The sequence below is a fragment of the Cryptosporidium parvum genome, chromosome 8, assembly GCF_000165345.1.
Source record: "Cryptosporidium parvum Iowa II chromosome 8, whole genome shotgun sequence".
NCBI classification, from domain to species: domain Eukaryota; phylum Apicomplexa; class Conoidasida; order Eucoccidiorida; family Cryptosporidiidae; genus Cryptosporidium; species Cryptosporidium parvum.
In genome coordinates, this window is record NC_006987.1 from 374,366 (window position 1) to 396,768 (window position 22,403).

Below are 22,403 nucleotides of genomic sequence, written 5' to 3' on the forward strand. Positions count from 1 at the left end.
AGTTTTTGATGAAATTTATTTGAAACTAAGCAAATTGAGATGGAATATAATTATTACTATTAGATTTATCTTATTTTATGAGTGAAATTCAAGAGAAGCTTTTTCAATAGTATTTCCCCTAATTTCCTAATTGACTTTTTCAAGCTTACACAATATAATCAATACTGACATGGACAAATCTGAATATAAAGAAAATTAAAATTAATTGAAATGCAAATTAAGTTAAAATTAAATTAAACTATTAAAATATTCAAAGGTGAAGGCACTCAGCCAATTCTTTGATTTTTTCTATTCTTAAGGAGTTTGCTCACATGAGCAAAAGTTGAATTACTTACTCCGATAATTTTGATCGGATAACCTTTATTAACCACTTCTCGATATCTACAATACAGTCAATTTCGAATCTCTTTTGATCCTGCTGCATTTGCATGCAAAATGTATTCCACTCTGATTTTGATTCTTGAGAAATCTCATTTGAACTCATTAGTCTGTTTCTGGTATTAATTATTCTCGAAATTTCATCTTGTGTAATATCAAAAACATTATATGTAGCTATTAGCTCGTTCTCTATCAACTTCGAAACAGGAGGAACTTTAATTGGCAAAAGTTTTGGGATACTAAAACTTGAATCATACCAAGTGCCTGATTTACCTCCCATTATATACGTTGCTGCTATTGAAAGTCCAAAACAGTCGTAATCGCATAGAATCCAGAACTTTGTATCTTCTGGAAGATCTTGACTTAGTCTGTATAGTAAAGTCCTAGTAGGTAGATCCGAAAATCCTCTAGCTGTAATTAATATACAAGAATTATCAAACTCTTTATGAAATCCAAATTCTAAAAGTCTTTGGAAAATAGTATCCTTTTCAACAACCAAAACAAACTTGATCTTTGAATAGTAGCTAAACTTTAAACCATTCATACCCTTGAATAGATAAGGACTTATCGAATGCCCCATACTTTCAAAAATGGACATACAATCCAATCTAACCTCTCTTCTTCTTTCACAAAATCCTATTTCGTATCCTTGAATTATCAAAGGACCTCTTATCCTCCCTCTAGCTGTGGAAACCACGTTCAAAAGTTCTCGAGGAGTCTGTACTAGATGAGTTACTTGTGCAATATATTTGTCTGAAATACTTTGTTTTGTATATAAACTCGGATTATTATAATAAATATCTCTTAAAGTCGAATGGAAGCCTTCCTTGACATTTCTATGAAGAATATTCATAACCGAAACCAAACAAGTTGAATTGTAAATTTGACTCCTACTTCCTCCATTTATTAACTCCCTTATTATGCTACATACTGAACTTTCCAAACGACTTGTAATTCTTTTATCTTCACCTTCTAAAACAAGAAGCTTATCCTTACTTTTACCTCTCTCAATCAAATTCCTCTCTTCTTGCACCATTACGCCATCACTTAATCACACTTTCTTCTTCCATCCCACCTATTATTTTATCCCATTATATGACTTTTCCATAAAATCCCTTTAATTTCAAATATATTAATCCTATCAAATCGAAAAATAGCCGAAACCTTGGCTATACTTCGCTCCAGAAAAAAATTCAACAATTTAATTTCTCAGATTCTTCCTTCCCTAATATTGCCAAATACATTACAATTTTTTCATGTCGCCTTCATTTTATATTTTTTCCCCTTTGGGCTCCTCTTGCATGCAAAACTCCTCATTAATAAAAATTGGTACACCAAACTTTGGCGCCTAAATGTCACTCGACGTTAATTACCGTCAACCTTGGCAATTTTATTGCCGGCAGCATTTAGAGGTAAAAAAATAATATAAAATTGGTACCTAGTAAAAATTTGAGAGTTTTAGGTGCTTTTCTAGCCAAATTTTTTGAATTTCGGTATACTTTTCTAGATATATAATTGGAGTTGCTGTTTGTAGGGTTACTGGATATTATTGGATATCAATTATAAGAAAGGATTTGATAAAATTTGGTATTGAAAATCAATTTTTTGGTATTAAAAAGGTTTTTTGGATTTTTATTCAGCTTCTAAGTGCTTATTTAGCAGAATTTTTTAACAATATTCTCAAAGCAATAAATAAGTTAAGTTTCTACTTTTCTTTTGGTATTTATATATTTTTGAATGCCTTTAATTAAAATTATTAAATCGCATTTTTTAGACCCATTGCCTCAGGATTCAAATATAAAAGAGTTTTCAAGAGATAGAATACGGAGATAGGATTAATATTCGAGATTGAATCACAGTGATTACTATTTTTCTGTTTATTTTAAATAATCATATGTGGCATAACGTTTCAAATAATTCATTGGCAAACTCATGTCTTCACAGACTTGATGATTATTTTCGACATGAAAGTTCATCAAGTTCATCACAACTTATTCAGAATGGTATAATTCAAAGTAATTTAGGAGGTAATCATTTAATTAAGACATGTTCCTCTCCAATAGGTAACCCCCAATATTACCCTGGAAAAGATATGGAGTGCATAAATGCTCCAAGAGACCAAGAGAGAGTACTTAATAGCTATAAAAGCTTTCTAAATATGGATAGAGTGATGCCCTGGATGTTAAACATTGATTCTTTTAACTTACCAAATAGCAACCAACAACCTTGTTCTCCTTCTTCACCTCCTAACAGTATGAATCCTGGGCATCAATTTGGCTTAAATTCGAATCCTTGTCAGAATCCGAATATGAATTCTAGTACATATGTTAGCAATCAATACCAGAATTCTCAGCAACAACATAGCTTGCATAACTATAATCGTATTGATGATTTAAAATACATGGAGAAGATAAATTTATTTGCGGAACGTAATCCTCAATTAGGACTGAATAATGTTTTTAGTGCATCTCCAGTCAAGAGTGATACATCTACAGCAACTCCTTCATCTATGAGGTCAATAATTAATGATGGGTTTTTCAATAATTATCAAGATGATAGAAAGTCTAGTATTCAAAGTTACTTTTCATCCGGAACAAGCAATCATCATGGATATGGTTTAAACTTTAATGGAGGAAATAGTACAGCTAGTAGTAGTTACAATGGGAACAATAATGTATTTACAACTGGTTTAGGAGGGACAAATTTTGGAGGAATGGAGCATTATCGTTTAGGAGATGTTCCACCTCTTAGTTTTAGTTACCTTGATAAGAATAGAAATGAAGCTTACTACACCCAAGCAAGTAACCTTTTGAAGATTCTGAGTCCATCTTGGATTCTTTGTATTGATATTGCTGCCATTTTACTTACTAATACAGATAATAAGATGGCATTAAGCAACATTGGTCCTAAACTATCATGTTTTGCCAGAGACGCTTTAAGGCAAATTAAGCAGAAGAAACTTTCAAGATTTATTAAAGAACATAGTAATTTCTTTGATATAAGAAGACCTTCTCCTTCACACTCTGCATTGTATGTTACTTTGAAATTTCCTTTGCCAAATATTGTTCAACAATTTCTACCTTCAATAGTCCAACTAAGGAAATATGAATTAGAAAGAAATCAGATGAACAATAATATCCAAGCAATGAATGAATTTTCTGAGAATGATTTGGAACAATCTCAAAATGTAAACTCAACAGCAACAGTGGTAATGTCGGAAGAAAGGGTGAATACAACTTCAAAAGAAGGTAGTGCATGTAAATTGTCAGAAGATACTGACAATAAAGTGGAATGTACTTCAATTTCAAATAAACAGCAGTTTGACCAAAATTTAACTCAAAAAAAGAATTTAGAAGAGAAGAATTGTGTAAATGATCAAATTCCTAGCTCTGTAAAGTCTTATCAAGCTTATGAGTGTTGGTTGTGCGTAAGGGAGTTTGCAAATGTTCTTATTCATCAACCAACACATACAATGGAATTAAGGGAAATCGGGGTTCTAATGTCTCAAAAGGCAAAGATTCAAGCTAAAAGAAATAGTTCAAAAAAGAATTACAAATCCTTTTTATTATCATACCCAAAATTGTTTAGGATTTTTGGTAAAGATGATAATCACTCTATTCAATGGATTGGGTCCAGCCAAGACTTCATCAAATTGAACTCAATTAAATATCAACCATCTCAATCAGATGATGAATTATTTAATATACCAACTTTAAATCAATCACATTTACAATTTTTGTTCAATCTTAACAACTCTTCAATGTCACTTTAGTGAATCATTCTTACCAAATTTCCTTGATCAAAAAGCCCAATTTAGTTTCAATAAATGAACTATTTCTGAACAAAATGTGTATAATACAAGTTAAGTGGATTAAAACTAACTTAAACGTTGAGGTTTAGGTTGTTTAAAAAATAAAAAAGTATCGTTTCGAAACAGTTTTCTTGAAAATTTGCGAGTGGTATTGTAGTGTGTTTTCTAAAAATTGTTATTTGATTTTTTTTCTTTTTTTTGCATTATTTTAAATTCACTGTTTACTTACACGTAATTAACTTGTCAGATTTTTTTTTTTTTGCTATTCAATTTTTATCTTGCATGCACTTAGACTGTAAAAATTTGCATGAATTTGGCGCCTATTTGGCTTTGCCACGTCATTGAAAGAATTATTTGCCAAAATTGACAAATGATGTGACAAAAGAAGTAATATCAAAAGAATCAGAAATTTAAGTGTTTATGTTTACTAATAATTTATTGATCTGCCGATGAAGAGATAATCGGATTAATTTTGAAAAAATTGCAATATTTTGACATAAAATATAAAAGAGATTTAAAGGAAGAAAAAGAAAAAAAAGCAATAATATGGATTAAAAATGATAGAGCTTTCATTGGGAAAACCAAGTCCTGAAAGAGGAGGTGATAATTCATTGATTAGTTTTCAGAAATATTATGAATTTGAAAAAGATTTAACAATAAATAGCCACGAGAATAATAACACAGAAAATTATGATATAAGTAATAACCAATTTGTCAATGTTGGAAAATTCTTAATCATTGAAGATGAAAATTTTCAAAACAAAAGAGAAATAGTTACAGAACCTGTTATAGAAGTTAGAGAATTAATTAATACAGAATTAAATATTAATCAGCCTTCAGATTCTTTTCAATTAATGAAGGTTGAAGAATCTATTACGAGCATTTCAATTTCCATTACCATCTATATGATTGTGAGTATTTCAATAGTATTCTTGAACTATAAAATTTTTTCAGGAATCATTGAATTTCCAATATTTGTTTCTTGGTTTCAACAACTAGTTGGGTTGGCAATCTTTCAAATTCTAAAAATTTATAAAAATCACCTAAGATTTGAATTGACTGAATTTACTCACTTTGATCATTTTGAATGGGAAACAGGAAGACATATGATACCATTAGCATTGTGTTTTATTGGAATGGTTTCTTTGAGTAATATATGCTTAAAACATGTATTAGTTTCAACTTATCAAGTTGCAAGAAGTACAACGATTATTTTTAATCTAATTCTTTCATATAAAATATTAAAACAGAAATCTTCAATTTTTACTGTAGCATCTTGTATTATTGTAATGATTGGGTTTACAATAAGTGCATTTGATTCAAATACATTAAATTTGAATGGAGTAATTTATGGGGTATTTTCATCAATTATACAATCATTTTATAGTGTATTGATAAAAAAACAGCTAAATATTGTTAATAACAATCAAATTCAACTCTTATATTATCAGTTAATTTTATCTTCAATAATGTTTATACCTATTCTGATTGTTACTGGTGAAATCAGATTTTTTTTTATATTATTTGACATTAATCAAGGAATATTCAAAATATGTTTATTATTAAATTTCTTAATAATTTCCGGTGTTTTGTCAATACTAATCAATTTCTCAACTTTTCAGCTTATTAAGAAAACAAACTCTATAACTTTTAATATTATTGCTTTACTAAAGTCATGCATTCAAAGTATTGGCGGGATTTTATTTTTGAATGAAATAGTTACTTTTCAATCTATTTTTGGAACAGCTCTAACATTATTTGGAACGTTTATGTATAGTTTTAATTCAAATAATAGAAACTCAATAAATAGTATGGAATATCAAGATTTAGAAAATAGAAATTGAGTTGAACTCAAAATAAGTGAATACTTTAAAATTTTTTTTGAAAAAATATTAATAATAATTTCTTTATACTAAATTGATTTGATTTATACAGTTAAGATTTAATTTAACTGTTTTTTTATTAAAAGTGTATACTTGAGATTATGAAATGATATAGCCAAATATAGTTATTTTGTAAAAGATTTCAACTTGATCAATATATTTTATTATTTTAAGAAAAAAAAAACGAAAACATATACATTAGTGAAATTTATTCTTAGAAAGTATAACTTCATTAAAGTATATGATAAAGGATTTGATTTTCAATTTTTGGGTGAAAGCAATCTGATGATTATAATATATTTTTTGTCAAAAACTTTTTTCATTTAGTAGCCATTAAAATTATTTACACACGAATTGGCGCCAAATGATAAAGACTTTAAAAAGCCAAAATTAAAAAAGAAAATATAATTAAGTAAAAAAATAAATAAATAAATTGAAAAATAACGAGATTTGAGATAAAAAAGGAGCTTGGGTATAAAAACAAAGGATTTAAATATATAATAATCGGATTAGCGCAAATATTTGTTGAAATATTGTAACATTTATTAAGTTTCAAATAGAAAATAATAATTGGTCTTTATTAGAGGTACTAAGTACTAGTTAATATAAATCAGTAATAACTACAATGTTAAGTAAATATTATTTCTAATAAACTAAAGGTATTAGGAAGTAATTTAGAAAGATGGTATTATGTAATGCAATTGTAGGAAATTATGATGAAAGTAACTTTAAAACTATTCCTGAAAGACTTTTAATGGAGAGGAGAATGATAATGTCTAGAAGTTCAGATTCAAATAGTATATATATACTATTTCGTGTAATACCGTCTGATAATGACTTGATCCCCAAAGAAAATCAAGGACTAGTAATAAATTATTACTCAATGAATAAATCTGAAGAAAATAATAAGAAATATCACTATTTGGTTCCAATCTACAATGATTATAATGTTTTTTGCTATTGGATTTCAAGTAGGTATTTAAGAATTAAAAAAAAAGAGTTCTGCTTTACAATAAGTGATTTTATAAAAGAATACTGGAAGCAGCCTGTTTTTACTCCAGAATTCTCTGAAAATACTTTGATGAGTAATAATAACATTTTATCCTTTGAGAATGTATCAAATGATTATCCGGGTTATAATAGAATAATTAATATAGAAAGGGAGGAAAATGTTCAAATGATTTGTATCAATTTGAAGTATAGAAATAAAGACTTTATAATTATAGAAAATTTAATTGAATCTGCAAAAGCTTTATTAGCTCCAAGTTCTGTATTTAATGGAAATAATACAATTAGAGACTTTATTACTGAGGAGCAAGAACAGGTGAATAAATTGGAGAATGAACAGAAACAAGAACAAGAACAAGAACTAGAACTAGAACTAAAACAAGAACAAGAACAAGAACAAGAACAAGAACAAGAACAAGAACAAGAACAAGAACAAGAGCTAGAACAACCAGAACAAGAACTAAAACAAGAACTGGAACAAGAAAATGAGCTTGATCAAGATCAGGATCAGAAACAAGTCCTAAATATAGAAGAAATGCGTGAAAATGAAGAATTAGGAAATGAAGTCGACATAATATCAGTTATATCATATAAGAAAGATCAAAAAGTCGCTTCGAACGAATATTCAATGAAGGAAGAAGAGGATGTTTTAAAGAATGAGATTGATTACAAATCAATGTGCATTTCAACTCAAACAAATAGTAATGAAAATTTACAATTACTTACGATTTGTTCTGAAACAAATGTGAATATTACTCAGAATAAAAAACCAAACTCCGTAACTTCAAATTCTTTAGTTGTTAATAGAGAAGAAGTAATTATCAACCAAGTTCCTGAATATAGTATTAAGAAAAATACTATATCAAATACTAACGAATGCCAAATTACTAATTCCCCTCTAACTTTGGATGCAGCAATTACTCCCATTACTACTCCAGTTAAAAGAAGTGCCAAAAATAAAATAAACAATCAAAATAATGAAATTCTTCCGGAAATCTACTCAAAAACCGACATAATTAAAAAAAACTGCTCAGCTATACAAAATTTTGATAATTTTTCGTCCACAAATAATTTTAATACATGCAAAACACGTAATCAAGTTAACTCATTTTTACCGCCTGACATACAAATTGACACCGGTATAGGTAATACTAATCAAATAAATAGAGAAAAGTTAATATTAAATAGAATAGAATCAGCAAGAAAGAATGTCAATTTAAATCATAGAATACACAGTGGAGGAAATTTTTTTGGTGGATATATTCATGCAAATCGAATCAAAGTACCTAGTGAAAATGGAATTTGTGGTGGAATCAATAACTATAGTATATGTACAAATAATCACATAGGTGGACCAATAATCAATAGTAGCAACCGAATTAATGGGAACTATAATGCCAATTTTGATAATAATATTGACATTCTATCAAAGAAATTTAATCGTGCTATTGGCAAAGCTGACTATTTATTGGAGCAACTAAGCAATAGTGGTGATTCTAATAATAAATTTCAAAGAATTAAGAATGAAGTAGATTCTTATAATGAAAATTATTCTAATAGAAAAAGTAGACCAGCAAATTCATCTTCTAGTATTATTAACAGTTTCCAAAATCATTCATTTGACTTTCAAAAAAGTGCAAATAATCAGACTTTATTTGACAATACATTTAATATTAGAGATGAAATGCTTGAAAAAAAAGTTCAAACATTATGCAATAATCATAATAATAATGATAATAACATTGCAGAGAAAATTATCCAAAAAAAAACAAAGAATTTTAATTATACGAGAGAAAGTAACTTATCAATAGTAAATAGTAATCAACTTGAGATAAAGAAAGTTCTTGTAGATGTTCAAATAAATACTCAGCTTGACGATTCTAACGATAAAAGTGAGAAAAATGTTGATTCTTTGGAAATATCTCAGACTAAATTAAATCATAAAGAAAACTTTAACCAAGTAACTGACTTGGAAAAAGTCGCAAAAACTCTTGAAAAAAAAATAGAAACTATAGATTTGGATGGGAAATTGAAAGAATCTGATTCAGTTGAAGTTGAAGAAGTTGAAATTAGAAGAAGATCAATCATTGATCCAGAATTAGTTGAGGTAGATTTCTATGTAAATGGAGGAAAACTCAAGAGTTCATTTTCAATATTAAATATATTACTTAGTAGATGGAGTGGTATTCCCATTGTATCCAAATTATGATTCTATCAATACAATAGTATTACTATTATTATAATTTATTAATATATAAAAGACGCTATATTATGTTTTTATTTAGACTATTTGGTTATATAATTTATTTTGAATAAGGTATTATTTAATATTTTACTTTTTTTTCTTTTTCTTGTTTAATTTATTTATAATAACTCCTAGTGTAATTAATCCAATAATATTAATAACAGTAATAATCAAAAGAATCCCGAATTCAATTATAGTAGGAAACATACCAAATTTATTGTTTTGTCTTATACATAACTGTCTTATTGATAATAAATCAGCATTTGAAAGACTTAATGGAGAAGTATTTTTTGGCAGAACCCATATATATTGACTAGAATCTTGATGAAATGGATGTTCAAGCATTTTTGCTGTTATTTTATAATAAGTTGGACATTTTTCCAATCCAAGACCAAGTATGGAAATCTCATTACTAATAGTCTCAAAGTATTGTCTAGGTTCAATTAATGAAGAATCATCTGGATCCACTGAATATATATGAATAGAAGCTTTATTTTTTGCATCTTCAATTTCATTCTTTTCATTGAATATTCTATAGTTAACATAAATAACATCAGAGAAACCATATGGTCTACTAGACTTTGGATAATTTAAAATAATTCTTTGCTCTTTAGTTGGTCGTTGATTTATTATGATTGGCTTTGAAACTAATCCATTTTCCACTAAGTTATTAATATTCACAAAATTTTTAGTTCCATTGAGTATTAATATTAAATAATGACCAGGAACTACGTCATCAGTAATAGTAATTGAATATGATCCGGTATTTGGCATATTCCATCTTTTTAAAGAGATTTCTTTAAGTTTTTCATAAATATTGTTATCATTAGAATTCATCAGATTTTTATCTAAAATCAGGAAATCTTGAATTTTTACCAAAGATAAATCAATTATTTGCTCTGGGAAAAAGTACCAGCTATTCCAATTTAATGCAATACTTTCCTTTTTTGACACTTGGTCATTGCTATTTTCGTATCTTAATTGAGCTGTGTTTATCATTACTTCTTATTATAAAGAAAACTTGTAATATTATTATTTTTATTGTTTAGCCTGATTAACTTTTGAACAGTAACATTCGAAGCAAAATAAGAGAAAAGAAAAGCGAAAAAAATATTGGGATTCTCCTATAGCAAAATGAGTTCATTATTTTGCTTATTCTATTATATTTATTATTTAATAGGAGAAAAATATAAAAATAATCCAATAAAAAAGATAATTATAATTAATAAAAAAGTAAAAATAAATCCCTTCACAAATATTTCTGAACAAACGAGAATACGTTCATTATCCATTTAAATATTCAAAAATTATATTCCTCAGGAATAAAATATATACTTAAAAAATAATAATTAAAGCGAAGACAAGTCATTCTTTTTTTTTTCCTCCTTAAAACATTCTTATACATGTGAGGAACTCTTACATGCAAATTATTATGACCTTTATTTAATAATTATTTAATACAAATTTCCAAATATAACTTTTTCCAAAATACTAAATTTTTCTTCTATCCACATGCAATTGCGTGTTTGCATTTGCATGCATAAAATATGTAATTGCACAAATACCGGTATGTAAGAAAAATCTTATGTGGACAAAAAAATGATATTAACGGGTTCATTGAGATAATTTTTTTTTCTTTAAAAAAAAATTAGTTAATAATTGATATAGTAATGAACATATGAAAAATATGAGTTGATAAAGAAAAACGAACGATTAGTTGGTGCCAGTAATTCCGTGGCCACGAGTGGAAGAAGCTGTAGATAACGGCTGCTCAAGTTCTGGATTGTGTGTAGGACAGCACTTAAAGAGCTCCATCATTGCTGATTGGACCTTAAGCTTAAGTTCTTCAATATCCATGTCTTTAGTAACTTGAATTGGATCACCATAAGCAACGTAAGCAGTTCCCAAATCAAGAAGAGGTTCTCCTAAGGGCCAGAGAGACCAATTATTATGGGAAACAACTGGAAGAATTTCAGACTCATGCTCAATTGCAAATTTAAAGAAGCCATTTTTGAATGGCTGTAATCTTCTAAGTTTAGACCTAGTTCCTTCTGGATAAATTACTTGACCAATACCCAACTTTTGAAGTTCTGCGCATCTATTAAACATGGGTTCAATTGTACCACTCTTGATTCCCCATCCGCCTTTCTCCTTTGTGAAGTAAATTGGAAGATCATAAGTTAATGATATAGCACAATTTACAATGGGTACTTTAAGTAAGTCAGCTTTGTATACATATTTAAATTCCCAAGGAAAATGAGTTGAAGAAATTATCCAAGGATCAGCTGTTGATAAATGGTTAGTCATTATAAGAGTGTTACTCGGCTTATAGTTTCTTTTCGGCTCCCTAGTTATTTTAACTGTCCAAAAAGGATTTGTCCAAATTACTAGAAGAGCATTCCAGAATCTAAAAGCTTGTCCCATAATTATTATCTTGAATTTTTCATTATAAAGAAGGTAAGGGAACAGAAATATCCAAAGTAAAATTTGAGTAATTAATCCCAAAATAATTGAAATACAAATCATTGAATAAGTGTAAACTGTTACAATAAATCTTAACCATTTTGGGTTTGAAGACTTTCTAATCGAAGTCATTGTTTGCTCCTCTGCCATTCTTTTAAAATTTCTCAAGTAATATCAGCAAGCTCCTGTTAGAATCAATGATTTTCTTCAAATAATTTCCACTGATGAATTAAAAAGAAAAAAGGTTAATTCCAAATATTCTTTTAAACAACTACAGCTTTATTATTGTTATTATTGCTACTATTATTTTCCCTCTTTTAAGGTTGTAAATTCTTAATGGAAAAATAGTACCTATTTGGAGACTTGCCCGCCAATTACGTGGGGTATAAATGTAAATATAAATTTTACATGATAATTGAAAGAAAAAAAAATTGAAAAAAAAAATATATATAATAATATATTGAGATACAAAATTTTATCAACCAAGTTTTGATTATTATTTTAAGCTGGAGATCTCATTTTATTCTTGACTTTTTACAACAAATTATCATTTAATGTAATCAAGAAAAAGATATTAAGTTCAAGTAACGTTAAGGGAACACATTAATACAATAATTAAAAGTCAATTATTGTTTTTTCTTTCTTAATCTAAAAAAAATACTTATATTAATAATATATATATGTATATTACAGTCCTATATTCAGTAATTCAAGAGAAATAAAGTTTTTCTTCAATTTATTATAAAACAATTATGTTATTGGGATCGCATTTAAGAAAAAATCCTATAGAAATCCGAGATTTACAAAAACCATTTAAAAATAGAAATAATATTGGTAAGTTAATCCATCAAATTTTTTTTTTTATTATTTAATAATAACATAATTTCAGAATACGATCAAAATCCATACAATGAAAATGTTTTTCAAGAATGCTCTTATGTATTATCAACTTATGACGATAGTTCTCTCTTTTCATTAAATTTGAACTCATTAAGCATCAATTTATTTAGAGAATATGTTACGGATAGATTGGCAATTCTTCATTTTATTGACTCTAAATCGAAGCTCGAAGATAATAATACAAGAACTTTAACAGATTCAACAAATAGATCGTTATTAGAAAAACTTCTTTCTGAAAAAGGATTTAAATTATTTGATTCTTTAACTCCAATTAATAAAACAAGTCCATCGCATTTAGAAAATTGTTGGAGAAAAGATCTTTTAAGTCATTTCTTACTTAAGCTATGCTTTATGAACAATAAAGAAAAACAAGAATGGTTTATTGAACAAGAAATTAAATTACTTTTATTTAAATTATCCACAATAATTAATAGTAATTTATTCAATCAAAAAAGAGATAATATTAAAAGCAGTAAATCATTTATTATTGAAAAATTACTCAAAATGTATGGCGTCAATTATCCTATTTGGAATTTAGACCAAATTAAAAATCAAAATAACATTAATGATTCTGAAACTCATCAAGCAAAAAAACTTTGGGAAGATGCTGTTTCTGTTATAACAAATGGACATCTTATTAAAAGATTATTTAAAATACCTTTTTGGCCAGATGGATTTAGATTTATTAAAAATAGAAAATACTTCATTAAAGATGGAATATGTTTTATTCCTGACACTGAAATTGAATCATTATTTATATATAAATATAAAAAAGAACTAATTAACTCATTTATTAATTTAAAAGAAAATGAAATAATATTAGAAAAAACTATCCTTTCAGATCAAAGAGTTTCATCATTAATTCGAGAAATTTCAGAATTTTATTTCACAAGTAATGATTTTAGAGGTGGAGGATCATTATTATCATCACCATTTAATTCTTTATCAGAAAATCAAGCTATTGAAAACTTTAAATTAGATACTTCAAATATATATCAAGTTTATCTTTCTTCATTTCCATTGTGTATGCGTCATCTATTTGAAAGTTTAAAAAAAGATCATCATTTAAAACATTGGAGTCGTCTTCAACTTTGGTTATTCCTTAAAGGATGTGGAATGAAACTTGAAGAACAACTTTCTTTATGGAAGTCACTTTGGACTGATGCTAATTCTTTTGATAAAGAAATTAAATATAATATTCGTCATGCTTATGGGCAAGAAGGAAAAAGAAGTAATTATTCACCTTATCCTTGCAATAAAATTATTAATGGATTACCTCTTCCTGGAAATGGACAAAATCATGGATGCCCTTTTAAAACTTTCGATAATTATCCATTACAAAAATTATTACAAACTTATTATGGTCATATTATACCCAATGAAGATATTAAAAATATTACACAACTTTCTAAATCTGGTCATTATCAATTATCTTGTATACAATTATTTAAATCATTGCATTTAAAATCTGACTCTGATGGTATTGGTAATCATCCAAATTCATATTTTAAAAAATCTATTCAAAATCATATTAATATTGAAAATAATAAAAATAATTAATTAGTATTAATTTATAATAATATTTTTATTTTCCAATTATAGTCACCAAAATTTATTTGATTATCATTTTCTTCAAGATTTATTTCTATTGAATATAAACTTCCTCTTATTAAATTATTATCTCCAAAATATTTACTTTTAATTAATTTATATTTTAATTTTTGAAAAATTAATGAATTATTATTAATAGTATTTTTTTCCAATATTATTTCTTTTGGTTTTATCATTATACCTTTAATTTCTATTTTATTAATTTTTTTATTATATTTATGATTAATATTATTAATTTGCTTAAATTTGAATATATCACTTAAATCTTCATCTAATAATGATAATATATGATGATTATCATTATTATAACTCATTATATTATTTTTTAATTTATATTCTTTTTCTTTAATATAAATTTCAAATCCAAAATTTTCTTTAAATAATCTTAATTTATCTTTTTGGTAATTTTCATCAAATGTTGATAATAATATATTTTTCTCCATAATATTATCAATAATATTTAAACAATAATTATCAATATTTTTCTTAAAATTATTATGATATAAAGTAAATATTATATCATCAAAAATATATTCATTTCTTAAATATGAATATGTTTCACCATCATCTAAATAAATACTTCCTTCTGAATGTAATGTTAATATATCAATCATATAATTATTATAAACAAATTCTTCATTTATATAATCATAAGATGTTATTTTTGGAAATAAAATCTTATTTTTAAATTTATTACTATCCAATAATTTACCAGTTAAATATATTATTAATTTTATTGGATTTTTTAATTGTTCTTTGCTTGATAATATATTAGATTTTGAAGAATATGGTATAATACTTCCTCCTTTAACAAAATCTGGAGTACTATTCATATATTTATTATCAAAATATTGTTTTTTTGAATCAATATACATTTCTTCAGTATATAAATTATACCATATTTTATATAAATAATCTTTATTATTATTATTATAATTAAAATTACATATATAATAATGTAATTGTATAATTGTAAATAAATTAAATCCAATCGAATTTATCATAAATGAATCTCCAACCAAAAAACTATTATTAATTGATCTTAAATTAAAATCTTTTTGATTTAACCAAAAAAGTGGTTTAATTATTGGAATACCATAAAATGAATATTTAGCTAATAATGTATACCAATATGGAATTAATGAATATCTTAATTCAATGTACTTTTTTACAATTTTTGATGAAAAAATAAAATCCCTGCTTATTGAATTCATTGAATTATGAATTCTGTAAAATGGAAACCATATTCCTAATTGAAACCATCTTATTAATAAATCATGATTAACAATCCCATCAAATCCACCAATATCTGATCCTGTTAGTGAAAAGCCACAAATTGCATTTCTAACATTTGTAATAGTTGTATAATAATAATAATTCCGACTAGATTCTGTATCTCCTGTCCAAATATTTGAATATCTATGTGATCCAAACCAAAATGATCTTGTTAATATAAAAGGACGTCTTTCTCCTTGAAATTTTCTGATTAATCCATTAAAAGCATATTTAACATGATAAAATGAATATAATGAATGCACTTGTCTATCATCTAAACCATTATTTCCAAATTCAACTTGTTTAGGTAATGATAATTCTGGTAATTTAAATACTGATGGCTCATTCATATCTAACCAATATCCTATGTTTTCATGTACTTTATACATTTCTTGAAAATATTTGGAATAGTAATTTCCAACATTTTTTGAAAATAAATTCAAATATTTGGATGGTCCTGGCCAACATTCACCAATAAAATCATAAATTTGATTATTTTTAGGATAAGAAAGATTTGGTATTTTAATCCATGGTGAGTCAAAAGGTCTAGAAATAAATCTTGAATTACTTATATTATCTTGCTTTATGATTAATTGAATCTGACAATTAACTTTTAAAATTAAAATGGGAAATATTTTAATGATAAATAGAAATCTAAACATTCTTTTATAACTTAATGTTATTCTTGAGAAATTTTTATTGCAATACTTTAATTTTTCAAAAAATGAGTATACAAAATAACCTTTATTAATATTAATATGTGGATCTGAAATAATTATTAAATGTTTATTTTCATCTTTTAATTTCTGGATCATTTTATTCATATTTGGAAAAGCTGTTTTATTCCATGTAAAATATTGTTTATCAAAAGTATGTTCAATATCCAACCAAATACTATCATATGGTATATTATTTTTCTCTAATAAATTTTGAATAGTATATACTCTATTTTCACTTGTATATTCCCATTTACTGTAATGAAATCCTAAAGAAAATCTTGGAGCAAAATATGGAAATCCCATAATAATTCCTAAATTATAATATAATTCTTCTAATTGTGTTGAAGTTAAAATCACCAAATCAAGAATTCCAGTTTCAGAAACCCACCATGTATCCAAATATTTTTCTGAATTAAAATTATTCATTTTATTAATTTTTACATATGTATCGGAAGGATTAATCCATAATATACTAGAAAATAAAACTTGATTTTTTTGTTCATGATCAAAATCACTGATAGAAATTAACATAGGAGAAGAACCATATATTGGATCAGTTGAATTGAGTTTGTATTTATAATTGTCAACATTATAAAATCTATAAGGTTCATCAAAATCTTGCAAATTTAATGAAGTTGTTTTTTCTGCTAATCCATATGTATCATTACATGAATGTATTTGAATGTCAGTTCCTACAGCAGTTGGCCCATAGTATTTATAATCAACAAAATTTTCAAATACTTCTTGCCAAATACCCCTTGAATATATATCAACAGAATCTATAATATCAATAATATCTTCTCCAAAATAAAGAATATTTTTAATGCTTTGCTTTAAACGTTTATAAAAATTGAACCATTTGAAATTTTTAAAATTATATATTGTTTCTTGTAATACATCTTTATAGCTATTTATATTGATTTTACGATTAAAATGAGTGTTTATTGTATTAGTTTGGGAATGAATTCTTCCACTCCTGTCAAAATTAAAGAATTGATTACCATTAATAGTAGCAATTTTCTTATTACAAAGAAAAGATTCTATTTTGAAAGGATTTAACTGTATCTCAAGAATATATTTACAATTATCAGTTTCCTTGGATTTTTTGTAAACAATTTCTCTAATAATAGTCATTTTTATTAGGTTTTTACTCATCTTGATATGAATATCAGAATCTTCTTCATTGATTAAATACCCCCCTACCAAGTTATCTTTAAACATTACTTCTTTTCCAACTTTAAATCTTTTATAATCTGATAGTCCTGTACCAGTATCATCAATTTGAAGTCTGAAAAACCCTAATTTGAATATAAATAAATTACATTTTAAAAATGGAATTTTGGGATAATTTGTATTCTTCAATTCAAAATATAAAGTACTACACTCTTCTGAATTTCTTAAATCCAAGTTAGAATTTTTTTTACTTAATTTACAATTTTTGAAAAATTCCAATTTTTCTGGATTTACCGACCATATTGAATTAATTGCATCTTTTTTCTTATTATCTCCATTACTATTAGATTTTTTCCTAATATATTCCACAAACTTTCTATATCTAAGACAAAATGCGTTTTCTTTACATTTTTTAAATTTCGTCTCATTCGAATTGTCAAAGTTGATTATAAATAAGAATAAAGCCCACAAAAAGAATGAAACAGAACCAAACTTCATCATCCAAAACTTGTCTTTAAATTTAATAACTTTGTTTTTTGCATTGAAACTGCTTGTTTGTTATTGTCTTTTATTCATGTGAGAATACTAATTTCAATATAATGGAGTGAAATTTTAAAAATATTTTTTTTTAAATTTAATTATTCTCATAATTTGTAGCGCTCTAATAATTTTTTAAATTTTTTTCGATTATAATAAATCTTTCTATAATTCAATCAAAATGCTCCATTTTTATACAAAAGAACTTTATATGATTTCTAATTCTTTAACCTTTATCCTCATCTTCTTCCTTTCTCATTCTTCTAGTATCACTATAATTTGTACTTTAAATTTAATAATTCATACAATTATTTTTTAACAATATTCTTCACGAACTCTTTATTAGATTATTTAGATTTTTTTTTCTTTCAAATCATTGTCCACATGCAATTTTCAAACTATTGCAATTCGTAATAATGACGTCATTTAATTTTTTACTTGCATGCATTGCATGCAGAAATGCAAGCAGTAGGTAGAAGGTGGGATTAGAATTGAATTAATTTTTTGAAAAATTGGAGAATTAGATTATAATTAAAGATTTATGAATGAATAAATTTTTATTTTAATATATATATAAGTGTTCAAGAAGAATATGAAAATGACTAATTTGATAAGTTTATATGAGCTAAATTAAATTGGAATGAAATTTCTCAAAGATTTGGTTATTAATCAATATTTTTCAAAACTTTGGTAAATGGTTTAATGTGTTAATTTTAAATTTTTAAAATTTATATATAAATATTATGGTTTAAAATGAAGAAAGAATACCTAAACGCCTTTTTTTTTTCTTTGTATAATTTGGAGTCTTTATCTATTATATTCCAATTTAAAATGAGGTAAAGTAAACGAATAAATGGAATTTCAACATTGTTAATTTGATTATTTAATCTATAAATATTCGCATTCTTTTTTATATATTAAAAAAAAATGCATGTATTACTGACTAGTTAAATACAGCTATGCATGTCTTGTCTGCAGCTAAAATATAAAAAAGAATAAAAATAGAAAAAAATTGATTATCAGGACTGGACCATAATTTAAATACAAATTTCAAAGATATAATAAATTTTTGTAAGTTATTATGTGAGTATTTTAGTAAAATGTTAATGAATGGATATGAAAGAAGAGTATTTGTGGAGTCTAAAGAGTGTGAGGCTGGTATAAGGTTTCTTAAAAGATTATCAAAAGAGTTAGAAAGGCAAAATGGAAACAATAAGAATAATAAAGAAGGGATAATCTTAGCAATGGCTGGAATTTTGGAAAGAAATAGACAAAGATTAATAAGAGAAACTAGAGATCAATTGTTAAATTTAAAAACAAGAATAATATGCGAAGATGAAATAGAAGAAATTCAAAGAAAAGATATAGAAAAAAGTAGAAAGAAAATGAATGTAGAAGAGGGAAATAGAAAAATTAAGAAAAGTATTCTTAAAGAAGAAAAAAAAAAGGAAATAAAAGAGGGAATAAATAAATCAAAATTAGTATTTGGGGAATTAGATGAAGAAAAAAACCGTGAAGATAGATTTATAATTAAGATAGAAAATGGGAGGAATGAAACAGGATCTTGGGAAGATCCTATTCCTAGTAATAATGGCGTTCCATATGATCATTTTGAAAGAAGGATATATGATAAATATGTTGACTATTGGAGGAATTCCAAGCTATCAGTACCGTTTTCAACATGGATTAGCGGAGAAAAAATGGATAGAAAAAGATCATCATCAATCATGTCCTTTGAGTTGATTGAAGAGAATAGCAGCATAAGTTGTAAAAGTATTCAAGAAGCAATATATAGAATAAGAAGATTTGAACAAGATTTTCAGGCAATTCCAAAAGAGATAATTTTTCCACTCATAGAAAAAGGAATATTAATAAATAATTCCAAAAATACATTGGATAATTTCTCTGGAAATACTTGGAAAGATAATAATTATAATCATTTAGAATTTAATAGAGCAAAAATAAAAAATCAAGATATCATTGAAAAGAATCAACTAAATTTACAATCTTCATTTAAAGTACCTCAAAGTTTGTTTTTTTCAATGGTAATAAGTGATCATGAGAATATGATTCATAGTAAATTAAGTAAAACTGGAATAATAACTAATGAACAAATTAAAGGAAATGATAAAAAGATGACTAATTTAGTTATTAACAATAATGATTCTTTATTAGAAAAAGATAATATTAATAAAAAACAATGTAATTGTGACTTTTATAAATTAAGACAAAAGTTTATTGAAGAATATAATTTATATGAACTTATTGGGTCAAATTCAAATCTTGAAAAATTAGATCAATCAATGGAAAGTAATTTGAGATTATGGATGGGTGCTTATTATTTACCACGTAATGATAAAAGGGCTCGAGGTGGAGAAGATGGATGGTTTTTATCTGAAGATTTACAAAGTATGGGAGTAGCTGATGGAGTTGGAGAATGGGAAGATTTATCAGGAAAAAGTGCCCGTGTATTTTCAAATTCTATAATGAAAAATTCACTTCAATATATCAAAAGTAATAGAGATCGAAGTTTAGAGAAGCCTTCTATATTAGCAAAAGATTCATTAAAAGTAGGTCTTGATCATTGTGAAAAAAGTGGTGTACATGGCGCAAGTACTGCACTTGTAGCTTGTTTTGATCATTATTCTGGAAATATTGGATTTGCTAATATGGGAGATAGTGGAGCACTTGTTCTAAGAAGATTACAATTTGATACTGGTAAGTTGGAGATTGTTAGAAGGGTTAAAGAAATGCAACATGAATTTAACTGTCCATATCAATTTGCAAATCTACCTCCTGAACATGAATGGGATGAATTAATTGAAAAAGGTTTTCATGATATTGTAAGACTTGCAAAGATTGAAAAAAAAAACAAAGAAGATTCAAATATTATGGATGATAAATATTCAATGCAGTTAGCTTGTGATGATCCTGAGTTATCTCAATTATTAGAAGTTCCATTAAAAGAAGGTGATATGGTTATTCTTGGCACTGATGGTCTTTTTGATAATTTATTTGATTTTGAAATTACCAGCATTTCTGGTTTATCATTTTCTCCTATTGAATCAAAACTTTTTTATAACTGTCTAGATTATACTACTACTCCAATGGTAATAGCAAAATCAATTGCTTTATCAGCATATTACAAATCACTTGATCCATTTTCCAAAACTCCTTTTGCAAATCAGGCGAAAAGATTTTATAGTGGTGGTAAAAACTCTCTTTTTGAAAGCCAATCTTTTTCTGGGGGTAAAGAAGATGATATTTCTGTTCTGGTTGCTTGGGTTGTACATAAAGATGATTTTGAAACTTTAACTAAAAATTCACCTCATTATTGCGATATTTCAAAAAAGTTATAAAGTAATATAATATAATGCTCCGATATTTTACACAAAATTATATTGAATATATAATTATTAAAGAATAGAATAGTTAGTGTTAGTAAATAGTGATAAATAATAGTTTTATATTATGTAAATAAAAAACTAATAATGCAACAGTTTTTTTTTAACTATTAATTGATAATAAACAAGAGATGAAAAAAAGAAAGACTTTAATGATAAGCTTAAATTAAAACTATTACAGCTGAATATTCATGTTATTTGCTAAAATTATGATCTCATTAATTATAGCTCTAACAAATTCTGTAATTTAAATATTTACAAAACAAATTAAAATTTCAATTTTGGCGCCATTTCAGGTCATGATCTTTTGACTATAATTTATTAAAGAAAAAATTAAAAAAAAAAAGGTAATAGTAATAATAAAATAGCAATACATGTGATTCATGAATTTTATTAGGAATTTTATTAAAGGAAGAAGAGGTATATCGCAAATTCGATGGAGGAAAGAAACCTCTTTAGAATCAGAAATTGAAGATAAAGATAATGATTCCAATGAAAATGAGATAGAATTTTGCAGAAAATCAAATTATCCAAAAAATTCATGTGAAGCACAGTGGATGTTGGTAAGTTCTGAGAAATATTATTAAAAAAAATTGGTGAGACAATTTGAATAATTAAAGAGATAATTTTTAGAAAAATATAAATTATCTTTTTTTTTTTTGTTGTTAATTTTTAATAATATTTACACAAAAATATAAATAAATATATAAATACTTGAAAACTTTTTTTTTATTATTCTAGTTGTATTCCTGTATAACTTCAATGGAAGATCATCCAAGCGAGGCTAGTCTTAAATCTGCAAAAGATTTTATTAGAAATATTCCAGATCAATGTAAATTTACTCAAATAGAAGATACATTTTCAGAAGGAATAAAAGATTTTGATAACGCTATTTCCACTGCAAACTCAAAGAGAGAACTTCTTCTTTTGTTATGTACAATTGAAAACAAATGTAGGCATAAGTTAGGAAAGCCATTAGTCTCTTGTAATTATTCT

The 22,403-nt window shown here is 25.8% G+C and overlaps 9 protein-coding genes across 9 annotated transcripts; 5 read left to right on the forward strand and 4 right to left on the reverse strand.

The window, feature by feature from the left end:
- Nucleotides 1-331: 331 nt before the first annotated feature.
- Nucleotides 332-1,414, reverse strand: cgd8_1350 (topoisomerase VIA/SpoII nuclease subunit, toprim domain; the record flags this gene model as incomplete). Its single annotated transcript, XM_627042.1, has 1 exon — nt 332-1,414. The coding sequence occupies one exon, from the start codon at nt 1,412-1,414 to the stop codon at nt 332-334; it is 1,083 nt and encodes a 360-aa protein (XP_627042.1).
- An 858-nt stretch (nt 1,415-2,272) lies between these two features.
- cgd8_1360 (hypothetical protein) lies at nt 2,273-4,150 on the forward strand (the record flags this gene model as incomplete). Its single annotated transcript, XM_627043.1, has 1 exon — nt 2,273-4,150. The coding sequence occupies one exon, from the start codon at nt 2,273-2,275 to the stop codon at nt 4,148-4,150; it is 1,878 nt and encodes a 625-aa protein (XP_627043.1).
- Nucleotides 4,151-4,746: 596 nt separating this feature from the next.
- Nucleotides 4,747-6,033, forward strand: cgd8_1370 (DP-fucose transporter with 9 transmembrane domains; the record flags this gene model as incomplete). Its single annotated transcript, XM_627044.1, has 1 exon — nt 4,747-6,033. One exon carries the CDS (start codon nt 4,747-4,749, stop codon nt 6,031-6,033), a length of 1,287 nt encoding a protein of 428 aa, XP_627044.1.
- A 721-nt stretch (nt 6,034-6,754) lies between these two features.
- cgd8_1380 (hypothetical protein) lies at nt 6,755-9,289 on the forward strand (the record flags this gene model as incomplete). The annotated part of the gene is made up of 1 exon (XM_627045.1): nt 6,755-9,289. The coding sequence occupies one exon, from the start codon at nt 6,755-6,757 to the stop codon at nt 9,287-9,289; it is 2,535 nt and encodes an 844-aa protein (XP_627045.1).
- Nucleotides 9,290-9,412: 123 nt separating this feature from the next.
- cgd8_1390 (hypothetical protein, transmembrane domain at C-terminus) lies at nt 9,413-10,324 on the reverse strand (the record flags this gene model as incomplete). Its single annotated transcript, XM_627046.1, has 1 exon — nt 9,413-10,324. One exon carries the CDS (start codon nt 10,322-10,324, stop codon nt 9,413-9,415), a length of 912 nt encoding a protein of 303 aa, XP_627046.1.
- A 714-nt stretch (nt 10,325-11,038) lies between these two features.
- On the reverse strand, nt 11,039-11,938 carry cgd8_1400 (glycerol-3-phosphate acyltransferase family, possible plant origin, possible signal peptide plus 2 transmembrane domains; the record flags this gene model as incomplete). Its single annotated transcript, XM_627047.1, has 1 exon — nt 11,039-11,938. The coding sequence occupies one exon, from the start codon at nt 11,936-11,938 to the stop codon at nt 11,039-11,041; it is 900 nt and encodes a 299-aa protein (XP_627047.1).
- Nucleotides 11,939-12,631: 693 nt separating this feature from the next.
- cgd8_1410 (DNA primase large subunit) lies at nt 12,632-14,248 on the forward strand (the record flags this gene model as incomplete). The annotated part of the gene is made up of 1 exon (XM_627048.1): nt 12,632-14,248. A coding segment is annotated over one exon (1,617 nt), but the record flags the coding sequence as incomplete, so codon positions are not given.
- An 11-nt stretch (nt 14,249-14,259) lies between these two features.
- Nucleotides 14,260-17,967, reverse strand: cgd8_1420 (secreted alpha glucosidase like family 31 glycosyltransferase, signal peptide; the record flags this gene model as incomplete). Its single annotated transcript, XM_627049.1, has 1 exon — nt 14,260-17,967. One exon carries the CDS (start codon nt 17,965-17,967, stop codon nt 14,260-14,262), a length of 3,708 nt encoding a protein of 1,235 aa, XP_627049.1.
- Nucleotides 17,968-19,103: 1,136 nt separating this feature from the next.
- On the forward strand, nt 19,104-21,362 carry cgd8_1430 (PP2C like protein phosphatase; the record flags this gene model as incomplete). The annotated part of the gene is made up of 1 exon (XM_627050.1): nt 19,104-21,362. One exon carries the CDS (start codon nt 19,104-19,106, stop codon nt 21,360-21,362), a length of 2,259 nt encoding a protein of 752 aa, XP_627050.1.
- Between the last annotated feature and the right edge of the window lie 1,041 nt (nt 21,363-22,403).